Source organism: Suncus etruscus, chromosome 15 (genome assembly GCF_024139225.1).
Source record: "Suncus etruscus isolate mSunEtr1 chromosome 15, mSunEtr1.pri.cur, whole genome shotgun sequence".
Taxonomy (NCBI): domain Eukaryota; kingdom Metazoa; phylum Chordata; class Mammalia; order Eulipotyphla; family Soricidae; genus Suncus; species Suncus etruscus.
Genome location: NC_064862.1, coordinates 90,068,202 through 90,085,130, shown reverse-complemented (window position 1 = coordinate 90,085,130; position 16,929 = coordinate 90,068,202). Strand labels below are relative to the sequence as shown.

Sequence of the window (16,929 nt, the reverse complement as noted above, 5' to 3'; positions counted from 1 at the left end):
GGCAGGCCCCTGGTATGACCCCTCTGGTCAGGTGGAGTAACTTTGCAGGAGACACAACATTGCTAAATGCATTCACCACAAAAAGGGATAAGAAACCAACTTCAGCTGAGATTTCAAACTGGTGCAACTACTTGCAATTTTCTTTCTTTTGCTGTATGGAACCCAGGACCTTAGGTGTATAAGGCTACTGCTCTCTTGTAGTTACTTCCTGAGTCTTGGCATTCCCTCCCCAACCTTTTTTTGTTGTTGTTGTTCGGGGGAGGGGTTACATGGTCAAGGGATCACATCCAGTTCCATATCCAGTTCCATATCCAGCACTGCACAGAGTCCCACCAGCAATCTTCCCCTAGCACAGAGCCAGGAATAAGTCATGAGCACAACTGGGTGTGGCTCAAAGCCATAAAGTAATAATAATAATAAATAGAATAGAATAGAATAAATAACAGCTGGGGTGTCAAGGGACATGGGGCACAAAGGCTGGACATGTGTTTAATTCTTTTGTTTTTGTTTTATTTTTGGGGGATACACCCAGCGGCACTCAGGGGTTGCTCCTGGCTCTGTGCTCAGGAATTGCTCCTGGCAGGCTCAGGGGATCATATAGGATGCTGGGGATTGAACTCAGATCTGTCCCAGGTCAACAGTGTGCAAGGCAAATGCCCTACCACTGTGCTATCACTCCAGCCCCCTTGTTTTGTTTTGTTTTAATTGGGAGTCAAACCCATCTGTGCTCAGGGATCACTTCGGCAGGGATTACGGACCCATAGGTGGCCTTGGGGATGAATCCAGGTCAGCCATGTGTGACTTGCATGTAGGAACCAGGCGTGTGTGTGTGTGTGTGTGTGTGTGTGTGTGTGTGTGTGTGTGTGTGTGTGAGAGAGAGAGAGAGAGAGAGAGAGAGAGAGAGAGAGAGAGAGAGAGAGAGAGAATTATAACCACAACCACAGAAATCAGGGGTGTTAAAAAAAAAAGAAAAGAAAAAGTATCTAAGACTTATCACAGCTGTCAAAGAAGGACCTCTGGGGGCCGGCGCTGTGGCACTAGAGGTAAGTTGCCTGCCTTGCCTGCGCTAGCCTAGGACAGACTGCGGTTCGCTAGCCTAGGTCGGACCGCAATTTGAGATCCCCCGTCGTCCCATATGGTCCCCCCAAGCCAGGAGTGACTTCTGAGCGAGCGCATAGCCAGGAGTAACCCCTGAGCGTCACCGGGTGTGCCCCCCCCAAAAAAAAGAATAAAAAAGGTAAAAAAAAAAAAAAAAAAAGAAGGACCTCTGACCCCGACCTAAAGTGGCAAATCAGAAAGGACTTCATAGAGGAGGTGAGCCAAACACTGACTCTGGAGGAAGCACAGAAAGGAGGAAAGTGTTGTGAGAGAAAAAAAAAAAGTCAAGACAGGAAGTGAAAACAGAGAAGTCAGAGTGTCTGGGGTGAGGAGGTCAAAGGTGGAAAGTGGTCAGCTGGGGTTGCAGCAGCCCTGGGAAGAGACAAAGGGGAGCCAAGGAGGGCAAAAAAGGATGAGTCTCAGAGAGGTTTTTTTTTATCTGTTGGCCACTCTCAGCAGTGCTCAAAGCTGACTCCTGGATCTGTGCTCAGGAATTATATCTGGTGGTGCTTGGGGGATATTTGGGATACCAAGGATCGAAGCAAACGCCCTACCTGCTGTTCTATGGCTCAGGCTTATAGGGAGAGACTGAAAGTGAAAAGAAGAGGTGCCCTAGGCAGGGCCCTGGGAGGGGTAATTCTTCAGGGCTGGGAGGTTGGAGGAGGAACTGGGGCAGGGCCTGGCCCCTAGGGAGGGAAGGGATGTAGGGTGTGGGGGTGCCCCCAGGCAGGGCGATGAGGGGCACAGAGAGTCTCTCTGTTCTCTCATCCTTTGCAGCTTTGGGCTCATGAATTTTTCAGCCAAACAGGCCTTGAGTTTCAGATTCCAGGGCACCAGGCCCAGACAGGCGCTTGGGTTCTGTTTACGTCCCCAAAAAACATCTCCGGGCTGCCGGAAAGGGGGCCCTGGTGGGGACTCTGAGATGCTGTGATGTGACTGATTGCAGTCCCCAGCCTTGTGGGGAGATCTTTTCCGAGAGAGAAGGGAGGGCTGCTCCCCCACTTTGGGGCACAGACCACGATACTGCATTGTGTTTTGAGGATCGGAAGGAGACTTGGTTGGCTAATGCCCTCTGCCCCACCTTGTAAATTTAAGGTTTGCAGACCTGTTGTGTTGGGTTGCAGTTGCACACCAACCTCAGCTCATTGGTGCTTGATAGGTCTTGGGCTTGGGAACCCCCTACACTCCCAGAAGGGGTTCTGACACACACATCTTACCCCCCTTGCAGCCAGGTGTGTATAAGCACCTTAAATACAGGAAAATAGGCTCGGGGCCACACTCAGCAGTGCTCAGGACTTAATGGCTCTTTGCTCAGGGATAATTCCTGGCAGACTCAGGGACTGTGGTGTTAGGGATTGAATTTGGGTCAGCTATGTGCAAGGCAAGAGTTGCTGAATTTCATCAGAAATATTTCTTGTATGAATGAGTGAATTGAACAGCCCTGCTGGGCACTGGGAGATGGACATGGAGAGTGCTGAGTCCCTGCCTGTTAGGGTCACATACATGTGGGGAAAGAGGAACCACAGGGGAGGAAGGAAGGAAGAAGGGTGGATGGATGAATGAATAGATGTATGGTAGTTGGACAGATGGGTGGAAGGATGGATGGAAGAAGGGAAGGATAGATGGAAGGGTGGATGGGGTGGATGGACGGGGTGAATGAGTAGAATGGAAGGAAGGATGGATAGGTGGATGGGATGATGGATGGACAGAGGGGTATATGGGTGAATGGATGGTTGGATGGATAGATGGATGGATGGGGTGGATGGATGAGTGGGTGGATGCGGTGGATGGATGGGGTGAATGGGTAGATGGAAGGAAGGATGGATGGGAGATGGGATGATGGATGGACAGATGGGTGCATGGGTGAATGGATGGTTGGATGGATGGATGGATGGGGTGGATAGATGAGTGGGTGGATGCGGTGGATGGATGGGGTGAATGGGTAGATGGAAGGAAGGATGGATGGGTAGATGGGATGATGGATGGACAGATGGGTGCATGGGTGAATGGATGGGTGGATGGATGGATGGATGGATAGATGGATGGATGGGTGGATGGATGAATGGGTGGTTGGACGGGGAGGATGGATGGATAAATGAGGTGGATGAATGAATGGATAGGTGGATTGGGTGGATGGAAGGATGGATGAGTGGATAGGTAGATGGGTGAGAGGATGGGGTGGATGGATGAATGAGTGGGTGCATGGGGTGGATGGATGAATGGAGTGGATGGATGGATGTGTGGATGGAGTGGATGGATGAGTAGGTGGGTAGATGGATGGGTACATGGGGTGGATGGATGAATGGATGGGTTAATGGGGTGGATGGGTGAATGGGTGGGTGCATGGGGTGGATGGATGGGTGAATGGGTAGATGGAAGGTAGATGGGGTGGATGGATGAATGGATAGGTGCATGGGTGGATGGAAGAATGGATGAGTGGATAGGTAGATGGGTGGGTGGATGGGGTGGATGGATGGATGGGTGGGTGGATGGGGTGGATGGATGGATGGGTGGGTACATGGGGTGGATGGATGGATGTGAGGATGGGGTGGATAGATGGGTGGGTGGGGTGGATGGATGGATGGATGAATGGGTGCGTGGGGTAGATGGTTGAATGGATGGGTGAATGGGGTGGATGGATGAATGGGATGGTGCATGGGGAGGATGGATGGGGTGAATGGGTAGATGGAAGGTAGATGGGGTAGATGAGATGGCTGAAAGGATGAATGGCTGGATGGGTAGATGGATGGATGGCTAGATAAACAGAGGGTAGCCTGTTTGTTAGCTTGGACAGGCAATGCCTAAAGGACAGCAGGCAGGCATAGAGACATATAGAAGGAAGGAAGAACGCTGGGGGAAGAACGTCTGGGATGGATGAATGGTACAAGCACGCAGGAGGCTATAGGGATGGATAGAAAGGGCAGATTTAGGGACAGACTGAAGAGATCCCAACCCCTGGGTGTGAGCTTGGCTTGGGGTCTCCGCCCTTCCGCCCTGGCGGGTCAAGGCAGTGGGCGGGGCGGATTGCACCCTCGGGAGCCCCGTCCCGTCCCCCCACCCCTGGGCGGCGCCTTTTGTGTCGGCCGACGGCGCGCTCACCTGGCCGCCTCCCCTTTAAGAGCTCACCTGGGCGCTCACCTGTGCTGGGCTTCCGCAGGAAGAAGGAAGCGGCGCCGCTGTCACCTCCCTGCCAGGCCACCACCACCATGTCCGCCTCGGCCGTGTTTATCCTGGACGTGAAGGGCAAGGTGAGGTGGGGCGCGGCCCCCTCCAAAACCTAACTTCCCTGTTGGGGAGCCCTGGGGTGCGGGGTGCAGGACCCTGCCCCATCCCCACGGTTTCCCACGGGACCCCTACACCCCCTCATCTGATGGTGTCCAATTTCGGGGTCTCAGGCCCTTGTGGGGATAGGCTGGGCCTAGAAGAGCCTCAGTTTCTCTCTCCCTCAAAAATGGGGGGCCAGATCCATACCCCCCCAAAGAATGTCCACTGGGCGCCTACCCCTGGGGATCCAGCCCGTGGCCTCACTTTTTCCTTCCAGGGCATCATTCTTTCTCTTGCACACTGTGAGCATTTCGGGGTCACCCCAGCACCCCTTCCTGCAACTGCCATCCTATCGGCTCATCTGAGCACCCCGGGACAGTCCAAACTCAGCCCGGAGAGCTCAGGTCCCAGGATGCTTGTGGGGTGCCCTGGGGCGCTGAGCGAGGTGCTCCAGGAGGAGGAGGAGCAGAAATAGCAGAGTTGACCCTGCAGAACTGGGCATCGGGGTGTGGAATTTGGGGGATCCTGATTTTTTCCCCCTTTCTTACCCCTCCTGCAGCTTCTTGCTGACTCAGTGATTTGTACATACTCAGCCTTAGGCCAGAGCAGAGATGTTGGGTGTTGGATTTGTTTCTTTTATTAATTTTTGTGGGGGGGGCACAATCAGCAGTGCCCAGAGTTGACTCCTGGCGGGGCTCACTCAGGATGTGGGGATGGAAACCAGGTCAGCCACATGCAAGGCTAGAAGAGCCTTCCCCGATTTCCTATAGCTCTGGCCCCCTGGTTGGGCTTTTGCCCCACTGGACACGGGGAGACACACACCCCTACTTCAGAGCTTCACCCCCAGGCCCAGGTCCCTGCAATAGCCCTGGAGCAGTGACTTTGCAGGCAGGAGTTGGAACCCTGGAACCATCCCTGGGCTTTCCCGTTATGGACAAAACAATGTGGTCAGGATGATTTCCCAGCCTGCCCTGTAATTACATCATTGTTCGTTTGTTTTTATTTATTTTTTTTTGTGGGGGAACTACACCCAGCTGCAATTAGGGGTTCCTCCTGGCTCTGTGCTCAGAAATTACTCCTAGCAGGCTTGGGGGAACTGAGGGGATGCCGAAGATTGAACCCAGGTTGGCCATGTGCAAGGCCTATGCACTTTCCGCTGTGCTATCCCTCCAACCCCATTATTAATTTTTAAATTTTATTTTGTTTTTGTTTTTGGGCCACACCAGGTGGCACTCAGGGGTTATTCCTGGCTCTACACTCAAAAATGGCTCCTGGCAGGCTCAGGGCAAACACCCTACTGCAGTGCTATCGCTTCAGCACCTCATTATTACATTATTTTATTCACCTTGTGCTGGGGAGCCTGGGTCACTCCCAGAGGTGCTGGGCGGATGGTGATACCAGGGATTAAATTTGGATCCTCGAGCCTGGCAGGGCTGCGCTTTAACACTTGGTCCATCTCCTGTCCCACCATTTTTTGGGGGGAATTTATTTCTGATTATTAGCTTGATTTTGGGGCTACACCCAGCAATGCTCAGGGCTCGGAGGGCCTGCTGTGATGCTGGGTTTAGAACTCACATGGCTTCTTGCAAAGCCAGTGCTTTACTCTCTGTACTATCTTTCTGGCCTTTATTATTAGTATTTTGTTTGTTTCTTTGATATTTGGACCTGGCGGCATGTAGGGGTTACTCCTAGCTCTGCGCTTAAAAATCACTCCTGGGGACCAGAGATATAGCACAATGGCGTTTGCCTTGCAAGCAGCCGATCCAGGACCTAAGGTGGTTGGTTCGAATCCCGGTGTCCCATATGGTCCCCCGTGCCTGCCAGGAGCTATTTCTGAGCAGACAGCCAGGAGTAACCCCTGAGCAATGCCGGGTGTGGCCCAAAAAAAAAAAAAAAAAAGATCACTCCTGGAGGGGCTGGAGCAATAGCACAGCGGAGGGGGTTTGCCTTGCACGCGGCTGACCCAGGACAGACCTGGGTTTGATCCCCGGCATTCCATATGATCCCCCAAGCCAGGAGGGATTTCTGAGCATCTTTGGTTGAGCCGTTTTCAGTGTCTGACAGTATAGACAGTAGTTGGCTTATCGTTCTTGAGAGATGGGGGTATCTCTGGTTTAGTGCCATTTGTAAATGACAAATTATCTGTTCTGGGAAGGTCTTTAGATCTAGAACTCCTCATCACTGGGAAGGAGCCATGTTCAGCCATGGTTCAGTGAAAGGCACAGCACATTCAGTCCAGCTCGAGGGGACTGTCATGGTGAGAATCCACCAAAGGGTCATATCACAATTGACACTTACCATCGTTCTTCGTCATGGGTCCAGGGTTCAAGTCAGTCCAAGGTTTGAGCACCATTTCTTTTTTTTGTTTGTTTGTTTGTTTTTTGTTTGTTTTTTTGGGCCACACCCGGCATTGCTCAGGGGTTACTCCTGGCTGTCTGCTCAGAAATAGCTCCTGGCAGGCACGGGGGACCATATGGGACACCGGGATTCGAACCAACCACCTTTGGTTCTGGATCGGCTGCTTGCAAGGCCAACACCACTGTGCTATCTCTCCGGGCCCCATTGAGCACCATTTCTAAAATCACCCCACACATCTCTAAGCCCAGGTCTGAATCAGGGTCATACAAGAAATAATCCAGACCAGGCTAAGGGTGAAACACGTGTAGTCTGGCAGTCTTCTACCTAGTAAGGCATGGCCCCCTGCCTGCCAGAACTACTGTTTTTATTGAGTACCATTTTTATTGACCACCCCTGAGTGGGGCAGTAAACCCACCCAGGTTTACAAGTAAGACAATCTCTGTTTGGGAAAAAATCCAAGTTATAAACAAACATACAAAGAAACCAGGGATGATCTTTGTTTTGGGTAAATAAGAAGTAACCCAACACACATAGCCAGGAGTAACTCCTGAGAGTAATTGGGGGTGGCTCAAAAACAAAGGAAGGAAGGAAGGAAGGAAGGAAGGAAGGAAGGAAGGAAGGAAGGAAGGAAGGAAGGAAGGAAGGAAGGAAGGAAGGAAGGATGGAAAAAATAAATCACTCTTGGCAGGCTCGGGGGACCCTATGGGATGCCAAGGATTGAACCTGGGTCTGTCCCAGGTTGTCCAAGTACAAGGCAAATTATCGCTCTGGCTCCCTATTATTAGTATTTTTTAAAATAATATCTTTATTTAAGCACCATGATTACAAACATGTTGGTAGTTGTGTTTCAGTCATAAAAAGAACCCCCCCTTCACTAGTGCAACCTTCCCACCATCAATGCCCCCCTTCTCCCTCCTCCCCCACCCCCTGCCTATATTCAAGACAGGCATTCTACTTCTCTCACTCATTAACACTGTATTATTAGTATTTTTGTTTGGTTTTGGTTTTTGGGTCACATCCAATTAGGCTCAGGTGTTCCTTCCTTCTTGCTCTGTATTCAGATTCTGCATCCTGCTAGTGCTCAGGAGACCCTATGGAATGTGGGGGATCCAACCCAGGTCAGCCACGTGCAAGACCAGCGCCCTTTGGCTGTGCTCTGGCTCGGCCCGTTGTTAATATTTTACTTCAATTTCCCATCACTGTACCCCTGACCTCTGGCTTCCAGTCTCCACTGCTGGCTTCACACCCCTTTACCCCTTTGTTGTGGTGCCCCTGGAGGTCACAGGGGGTTCCTTCGACTTGCAGTATTTGTATGACCTTGTGGCCCTTCAGAAGCAGGGATCATCCTCAGTTGCAGTTTGGGGGAGCCCCAGATGGCACATTTTTGTGTCACAGACACCCCAAGTGGCATTGTGGTGATGGTGGTATCCTGTTATGTTAGGAGTGTCAGAGCGATGTTACAGCGGGAGAGCATTTCCCTTGCACACAGACGACCTGGGTTCGATCCCCAGCAACCCTAGGGTCCCCTGAGCACCGCAGGAGTAACCCCTGAGCTTTTTTTTTTTTTTTTTTTTTTTTTTTGGTTTTTGGGCCACACCCAGCATTGCTCAGGGGTTACTCCTGGCTGTCTGCTCAGAAATAGCTCCTGGCAGGCACGGGGGACCATATGGGACACCGGGATTCGAACCAACCACCTTTGGTCCTGGATTGGCTGCTTGCAAGGCAAACGCCGCTGTGCTATCTCTCCGGGCCCGTAACCCCTGAGCTTTGCCGGGTATGGCTCCTAAATAAAATTAAAATTAGGGCCAGGCCCATAGCTCAGCAGCAGGACGTTTGCCTTGCATGATGCTGACTTGGATGGACCCGGGTTCAACCCCTAGCATCCCATATGGTCTCCCAAGCCTGCCAGGAGCAATTTATGAGCAAAGAACCAGGAGGAACCCCTGAGCACCGCCGAGTGTGGCCCCAAAACAAAAACAAACAAAAAATATGTGAGCGGATTTGGGGGAGCAGAAGTGGGTGCTTCACAAGGCCGGTGCCCTTTCCCTCCAGACCCCCATCTTCCTGCCTCTCTGCGCTCAGTTTTCCCCCACTTTGTGATACTTTCACTAACTTGGTTTCCCTCCCCAAGAGCTTTGAGCACCCCTCTCTGGGCTCACCATGCACTCCTTTCACAGAGTTGGGGACCCCTGGATACAGGCAGGCCCCGGCTCCCTCAGGAGGTGAGGATCTGAGCTGGGGCTTTTCTCTTTCATGCACCCCGGGGTTGTTGTGTATGTAAATATTTTGGGGGATTACTATGTTGCTCACCCTAATCTGATTAGGTGATTGTGCCCTACCCTAGGATGTGACCTGGCATTCTGCCCCCACCCTAGGGTAGGACCTGATTCTGCTTCCACCATTGGTTGGTATCTGATCCCACCATTGGGTGGGACCTGACTCTGGACTATAAGAGCAAGGGCCTGTGGAAGGCGAGAGGCTTTTGCTGGCTGGAACTGAATCGGAGTCTTTGGACTTCAGATTTGTCCATCCGAATAAAGCAAATATTTCCACGAGCCTGATTGTCTGCGAGCTGTTTACCCGCCATTTCACCTCAGAACCGTGGGCTAGACAGGGTGGCAGACACGTGCTACGAGCTGGAAGAAAAGGGCCTCATTCTCCATCCCTCCATCAGTCAACCTCTTCAGGGGCTGTCCTGCTACAGGGGTGACTGCTCCTTCTCCTCCCTTCCAGCCCCTCATCAGCCGCAACTACAAAGGCGACATTCCCATGAGTGAAATCGAATATTTCATGCCTCTGCTGGTGCAGCGCGAGGAAGAGGGCGCGCTGACCCCGCTGCTAAGCCACGGCCGCGTCCACTTTCTGTGGATCAAGCACAGCAACCTCTACCGTATCCTGCCTGGCCCAGAGAGGGCGAGCCCGGGCCTGGGGCTGCACAGCACAGGCCCCTAGACACGAGGGAAGGAGGTGATGGGGAGGGTGTGGGGTACAGGTGCTGCACCTCTTTTGTGCGACCCCTAATATGAGCCTATTCCTTAACGGGCCTTGCCTCCAGTGGTGGCCACCACCCTGAAGAACGCCAACGCCTCTTTGGTCTACTCCTTCCTGTACAAGACCGTCGAGGTAGGGCCTGACCGGCTTGCCTATCTGTCTACCCCTCTTTGCCTGCCTCCATTGGGGCGCTGTCTTGGCCCAGAGTAACCTCTGAGTACTTGAAAGTGAACCCACCCATGCTTTGAGAGCCCAACCAAGCAAAAACAGGATCCTGCACCCCCTCTTCCAGGAAGTCTTCTGTGCAAAACAGAGGTCCCCTTCTGCTTAGGTTCCATGGTGCAGGTGTTACTCTGCCCTGTTTCCCTCTGAGCTGGGGAGGCCAGTCACACCTCTGTGGGTGTCTTTTTTTTTTTTTTCCCCTGTTTGTTTACTAGGTTTTGGGGTCACACCCAGTGCAGTTTAGCAGCCGCTTCTGGCGGCTCTCCAGTGACCTCTACCGGTGTTTGGGAGATCATGCTGGGCTGGAGCTAGAACCTCCTTCCCAGGAAGGGGAGTCCAGCAAGATTTCGTGGAGGAGAGGGTCCAGGGAAGGATTCTGAATGTCTTACTTTTCACTCTCCATGTTCCCCCCTTTGCTGCCCACCAGGTGTTCTCCGAGTATTTTAAGGAGCTGGAGGAGGAGAGTATCCGGGACAACTTTGTCATCGTCTACGAGCTGCTGGATGAACTGATGGACTTCGGCTTCCCCCAGACCACGGACAGCAAGATACTGCAGGAGTGAGTGAGAGGGGGTGTGAGTGAGGGGGTGCGAGGTCCATGTGGGGGTCACAGGGGAGAAGGAAGGGAAGAGGTGGAGCAGGAGGAGGAGGGTGAAGAAGGGTTGGTGGGTCCAGCCAGGCCTCCCCCTCATCTCCTCCAGGTACATCACCCAACAGGGCAACAAGCTAGAGACGGGCAAGTCCCGGGTGCCGCCCACCGTGACCAACGCCGTGTCCTGGCGCTCGGAAGGCATCAAGTACAAGAAGAACGAGGTCTTCATCGACGTCATCGAGTCCGTCAATTTGCTGGTGAGGCCCCCAGGCCTGCGCCAAGGCTAAGACAGAAGCAGGGCAAGGCCTGGGTGTGGGCGGGGATACGGGGAAGGGGTGTGTCCTCTGGGTGGGGTTTTGGTGAAAGGGGCGTGCCTTCTAGTTGGAGGGCGGAGCTTTGGGAAAGGCGAGTCTTCTGTGGGGCTTCGGTGAAAGGGCGGGGCTTCGGGGAGAGGAGGCGTGGCATCTGCTACAGGTGCAGTGTCTGGAGTCAGGGGCGGAGTTTATGTCCACAGGGGCGTGGTTTCTGGGCTCAGGGGGCGGACCAACTGGCTGAAGGGGCAGGGCTTCTTTCATCATGGGCGTGGCCTCTGGAATTGGGCGGAGCATCTCGGCATAGGGGTGTGGTGTCTGGCTGTTGGAACTGAGTGGAGTCAGGACGGGACTTTGGCTGCAGGGGGCGGGGTTTCTGAACACAGGGGCGTGGTATCTGCCTCTAGGGGGCGGAGTCTTTCCTTCTGACCACGCCCCACCCACAGATCAATGTCCCTGGATGTACATGGGGCGTGGCTTCTAGACTTGGGGGCGTGGTTTCTGTGATTGGGCGGGGCAAGGGCGTGGTATCTGTCTCTAGGAGCGGAGTCTTTCCTCTGACCACGCCCCCACCCACCCGCCAGGTCAACGCCAATGGCAGCGTCCTGCTGAGCGAGATTGTGGGTACCATCAAGCTCAAGGTGTTTCTATCCGGGATGCCGGAGCTACGGCTGGGCCTCAACGACCGCGTGCTCTTCGAACTCACTGGCCGTAAGAGTCCAGGGCGGGAAAAAAAAAATCCAGAGCGGTGGAGCCCCAAGAAAGCGAACCCCAAGTTCCTCTCCGTGCAGCTGGAATTGCAATAGCAATGGGACCCGAAAAGAAGCGCTCGCGAGCCCTCTGCTGGCCAGAACGAGTAGTGCAGTCTGTGCTCAAAGCCTGCAAACAAGGCTTTGCTTTTGGGGGGTGGAAGAATTGTTGGGGGGTTGTTAGGGGAGGCAACCAAGAGGCATCCCTGCCCTCTTGGAATGGCTGTTCCAGTGCAGAATGCTAGCAGGGGTCTTCAAACTTTTTAAACAGGGGGCCAGTTCACTGTCCCTCAGACCATTGGAGAGTCTGACTATAGTAAAAACAAAACTTATGAATGAATTCTTTTTTTTTTTTTTTTTTTTGGTTTTTGGGTCACACCCGGCATCGCTCAGGGGTTACTCCTGGCTCTATGCTCAGAAATCACCCGTGGCAGGCACGGGGGACCATATGGGATACCGGGATTCAAACCACCGTCCTTCTGCATGAAAGGCAAACACCTTACCTCCATGCTATCTCTCCGGCCCCATGAACGAATTCTTATGCTTACTGCATATATCTTATTTTGCAATGAAGAAACAAAACAGATACAAATACAATATGTGGCCCACGGGCCATAGTTTGAGGACCACTGGAAGGAGACAGTATATAACCTCATGGTTAGTGGCAGATTGCCCACATTTACATCCCAGGGCTGTCCCTGGCTTGCTGGATAACTCTGGGCAAGTGTCTCAACCCCTCTGAGCTCCTCTTTTCCCCATCCTTGAAATGGGACCTGGGAGTGGTGGGGAGTCGCCGTGGGGAGGGTAGAGGGGCATGGAACCTGCCCGCAGCGCCCCCCACTACAGGGCCACCTCGCATGTTGGGCTCCGAGTTTCAGGGAGTAAGAACAAGTCGGTGGAACTGGAGGATGTTAAGTTCCATCAGTGCGTGCGCCTGTCGAGGTTCGACAATGACAGAACCATCTCCTTCATCCCGCCCGATGGCGACTTCGAACTCATGTCCTACCGCCTCAGCACCCAGGTGAGATGCATGCACCCCTCCCCTTTTGCAGGGGACCCTGAACCCCCCCCCCCCACCCCCGGTCTGGCCCTAGGATGTCCTGGACTTTCTTCCTTCTTGTCTGCAGGTGAAGCCTCTGATCTGGATTGAATCAGTCATTGAGAAATTCTCACACAGCCGAGTGGAGATCATGGTGAAGGTGAGGCTGAGGCCCCCCACTTTTTCATTAGTCTTGGATTGTTTGTTTTTTGTTTTGGGGCCACATCCGGCATTCAGGGGTTCTTCCTGGCTCTGTGCTCAGAAATTGCTCCTGGCAGGCTCAAGGGACCATAAGGGATGCCAGAAATCGAATTCGGGTCCCGAGCCGGCTGCACGCAAGAAAAACACCCTACCACTGTAGTATCATTTCTTAGATATACCTCATGGCTTGGCTTTGATTTAGGGGACACAATTCACAGTGCTCAAGGCCAACTCCTAGCTCCATGCTCAGGGTCATGTTTCATGCCTGGCACTTTATTGCAGTGCCAGGGATGGAACCTGGGTGGGCCAGGAAGAGGGCTGACATCATGTCCCAACTGCTCTGCCCCGTCCCCCAGGCCAAGGGCCAGTTTAAGAAGCAGTCAGTAGCCAACGGCGTGGAGATCTGTGTACCTGTGCCCAGTGACGCCGATTCTCCACGCTTTAAGACCAGTGTGGGCAGCGCTAAGTATGTGCCCGAGAAGAATGTGGTCATTTGGAGCATCAAGTCATTCCCGGTGAGTCAGGGAGGATGAAGGGGGCTGGAAGGGGCGAGGCAGAGATTGGGGATCCCCGTCTGTGCACACCTAGGGCAATCTTGGGGGATGCTGGGGCCTAGTGGATGCAGGCCAGTAACCAAAGATACCTACAGCCCCATGCTTGCTGGGTTTTTTTTGTTTGTTTGTTTTGGTTTTGGGTCACACCCGGCAGCAGTGCTCAGGGGTGTCTCCTGGCTCTATGCTCAGAAATTACTCCTGGCAGGCTCAGGGACCATATGGGATGCCGGGACTCGAACCACAGTCCTGCATGCAAGGCAAACACCCTACCTCCATGCTATCTCTCAGCCCCCTGTTTTGTTTCTTTTTGTTTTGGGGCTATGTAACTGGCTGTGCTCAGGACTGACTCCTGGCTCTGTGCTCACGACTGATTCCTGGGATAGTGCTCAGGGTTGACTTCTGGCCTTGTGCTCAAGGATCACTTCTGGCAGGATGCTTGGGAGGAATGAATCTGGTTCTGGTGCCTACAAGACAAGCCCAGCTCTCTTGTGCCCAGAAATCGCTTCTGGCAGGCTCAGGGGACCATATGGGATGTTGGGAATCAAACCCGGGTCTGCCCTGAATCGTCTGCATACAAGGCGAATGCCCTACTGCTTGCTATCTCTCCGATTCCGATTTTTGTATCATACCCAGTTCTGCGTTCAGAAATCCCTCCTGGCTGTGTTCTTTACTTTGACTGTATAGAAAGAGGTACAGTAAATGCACCCCATATACACCTCAACCCAGACTTTTTGCCTAGTCTGTATTGTGAATTGGGGGACAAAAAAAAAAAAAAGAAATCCCTCCTGGCAGGCTCAGGGGACCATATGGATGCCAGGAATAGAACCAGGGTTTGTCCTGGTTGACCGCCTGCAAGACAAACGCTTTACCACTATGCTATAACTCCGGCCCCTCTTTATTATTGGAGTGTGTCAAATCTGGTGATGCTGAGGGGTTACTTCTGACTCTGCACACAGAAATCACTCCTGGTAGTACACAGGGGACCCAATGGGATACCAGGGATTGAGCCCAGGTTGGCTTTGTGCAAACCGAACGCCCTCCCTGCTGTCCTGTCTTTTCAGTCTCAAGACATCTTTCTTTCCTTTTTCCTTTTAATTATCTTTTGGGTCAGAACAGGTGGTGCTCAGGGATCATTCCTGGAAGGACTTGGGGGAACCTAATGTGGTTTCAGGGATCAAACCCAGGTCAGCCGCCTATATGGCAAGCGCCTTCCCCACTGTCTTATAGCACTAGCTCTTTTCTTGGGTTTTGAGTTACTCCGAGGTGTGGGCTGGGTTAGAGCTCCTGACCTGGTGATCCCTGGTGGCGCTCGAGCTGGACCCCAGAATCCTGCCTGCAGAGCCGAGCTCTGGTTCTTTAAGCTGCCTCTGCCGAACCTGATCTTTATTTTCCACATCTGAGAAATGGGTAGAGCCGGTCCTAACCTGGAGCTGCTTCAGAGATGGTCTGGGGCACTGAGGGTCTCCCCAGGGCCTGTCTGACACCCCCATCCCCTGCAGGGTGGTAAGGAATACCTGATGCGTGCCCACTTTGGCCTCCCCAGTGTGGAGAAAGAGGAAGTGGAGGGCCGGCCGCCCATCGGAGTCAAGTTTGAGATACCCTACTTCACCGTCTCTGGGATCCAGGTATGAGGCATGGGCATGGGGTCCCCTGTACCCCATCTCCTGGCCTGGCTCTCTAGCCAGCTGCCTCTTTGGGGAGTGGCATCCCCACTTCTGTTCTTACCCCATGTTGCCCTCACACCTTGGCGTGTCTCTTAGACGGTATCATCTCTCTCCTGCCGCCCGTGCTCCCCCATCTCCACCCTGAGATCCTGTCCCCCATGAACCACCACTCCTCCGAGTCTCCCTCCCCCCAGCCCTGCCCTCCCCTACTTCCTGCCTTTCTAGGTTCGCTACATGAAGATCATAGAGAAAAGTGGGTACCAGGCACTGCCCTGGGTGCGATACATTACCCAAAGTGGGGGTAAGCAGCCTGCATTGAGAACATGACGACAGGGTTAAGGGGGTAGAGGGATGGTCTCAGGGTACATCCATACTAGAAAGTGGGGACCTTCTTCTGAAGCCCACCTGACATTTGGACCCGTGCCTCAGTTTACCCATCTGTACAAAGGAAATAGGGGAGCCCATTGGATCCCCCACAGTAGTTTCTACCCTGTATTAACTCTTCCTTCACTACCAACTGTAGAGCTTAAGCACAGGTTTGGGGGCAGAGCATGGTTTATTTTGGTGGGGGGGCATGGTCAGTTCCACTCCCCATTTCTGAGCTCCCCCTTCCTGTTTCCTGACAGATTATCAAGTTCGAACCACCTAGAAGGGAGGAATGGAAAAATGGAGCCTGGGTTCCGCCCCACAGGCAATGACTGGCCCATGTGATAGAAAATGGGGTGTCCATGAGAGGGGCACCACAACTCAGCAACTGCTGTTCCCAGCACCTTTTATTCTACCCAGAGATCAGGAAAGGGGGATGGTCCATGTACTTCTCCAGGGCACCCCCTCCTGTTTTATATGAAGTATGAAGTAACAGAGGAGGGGATGAGGCCCCCCCCTTGTAAGTGCCTTTTTTTGCTGTGATCTACCTTGGAGAGTGTGGGAGGAAAACCCCACTTTTCCCCTATAATCCTGACTTTTAAGATGGCATTAAAGTGATAAATCTGGCTGTAGTGCATTGCTTCCTTTATTTTAGGGAGCGGTTGAGGCAACACCCAGGAGTGCTCAGAGCTTATTCCTGCCTCTGTGCTCAGGAATTACTCCTGGTGATGATTGGGGGGACCTTATGGGATGCCAGGGATCAAACCTGGATCGGCAGTGTGCAAGACACACTGCTCTCCTATGTGCTATTGCTCTGCCCCCTGGATGTGCTTCTTAACTGGGCATTGGGGGTACTGGGGATGGCAGTCTGGGTCCCAAGCAGCCTTTTTCCTCATCTCCACCCCCTGGCTCAACCACACCTCCTGAGTCCCAAGCTCCTTGCCCTGCCAGGCCATTTCCCTTGTGGCCTCTAGGGTGTGCTTTCGAGCCAACAAGTCGGTGCCTGGCACAGGTGCCCCCAAACCCCTTTGTGCAAAGTAAAAGTCCAGTGTTAACGGGGCCCCTAGGGTCTTAACATACCTTCTTCAAATCGCACACTTGTCTCATTTATGCCTTCCCCTCCTCCGGGAGGCCCTCCTGGACCTACCTGCCCACTGCCATACTTTTTCCTTCTCCAAGAGACTTGCCACCCACCAGTTTTACACTACACCTGTTTTTATTTCACTCTACCTCCCGCTTCTGTGACCCGTCTAGCGCATGAGACATTTGGAGGGACCAAGTCTGGACTGAATCATGGAGCTGGGACATCCATCCTGGCCAGTACCAGCAATTGGAACCAGGAGGCGACTCCAATCTCCCCCTTTCTCAGTTGCCAGATTTATTTCTCCATGGTGGGTGGCATGGTGTGGCAGGGAGGGCACTTACTTGCCTTGCACCCAGCCCACCTAGGCTCGATCTGGCACCACATCGGTTTCCCCCTGAGCTCAGTCAGTAGTGCTCCCTGAGCCCAGGCCCAAAAAC

The 16,929-nt window shown here is 53.1% G+C and overlaps 1 protein-coding gene and 1 pseudogene across 2 annotated transcripts; both read left to right on the top strand.

Annotated features, from left to right (window-relative positions):
• The first annotated feature begins 4,197 nt into the window (after positions 1-4,197).
• AP1M2 (adaptor related protein complex 1 subunit mu 2) lies at positions 4,198-15,845 on the top strand. Of its 2 annotated transcripts, none has more exons than XM_049788451.1 (12): positions 4,198-4,346; positions 9,454-9,610; positions 9,776-9,843; positions 10,361-10,491; positions 10,634-10,781; positions 11,420-11,546; positions 12,463-12,605; positions 12,712-12,783; positions 13,181-13,339; positions 14,878-15,003; positions 15,268-15,343; positions 15,669-15,845. In XM_049788451.1, the coding sequence occupies exons 1-12, from the start codon at positions 4,305-4,307 to the stop codon at positions 15,689-15,691; spliced, it is 1,272 nt and encodes a 423-aa protein (XP_049644408.1). In that variant the 5' UTR covers positions 4,198-4,304; the 3' UTR covers positions 15,692-15,845. The 2 variants fall into 2 exon arrangements, with proteins under 2 accessions (XP_049644408.1, XP_049644407.1); XM_049788450.1 differs by having other exon boundaries at positions 12,457-12,605.
• Positions 14,024-14,143, top strand: LOC126031998 (uncharacterized; annotated as a pseudogene).
• Positions 15,846-16,929: the final 1,084 nt, after the last annotated feature.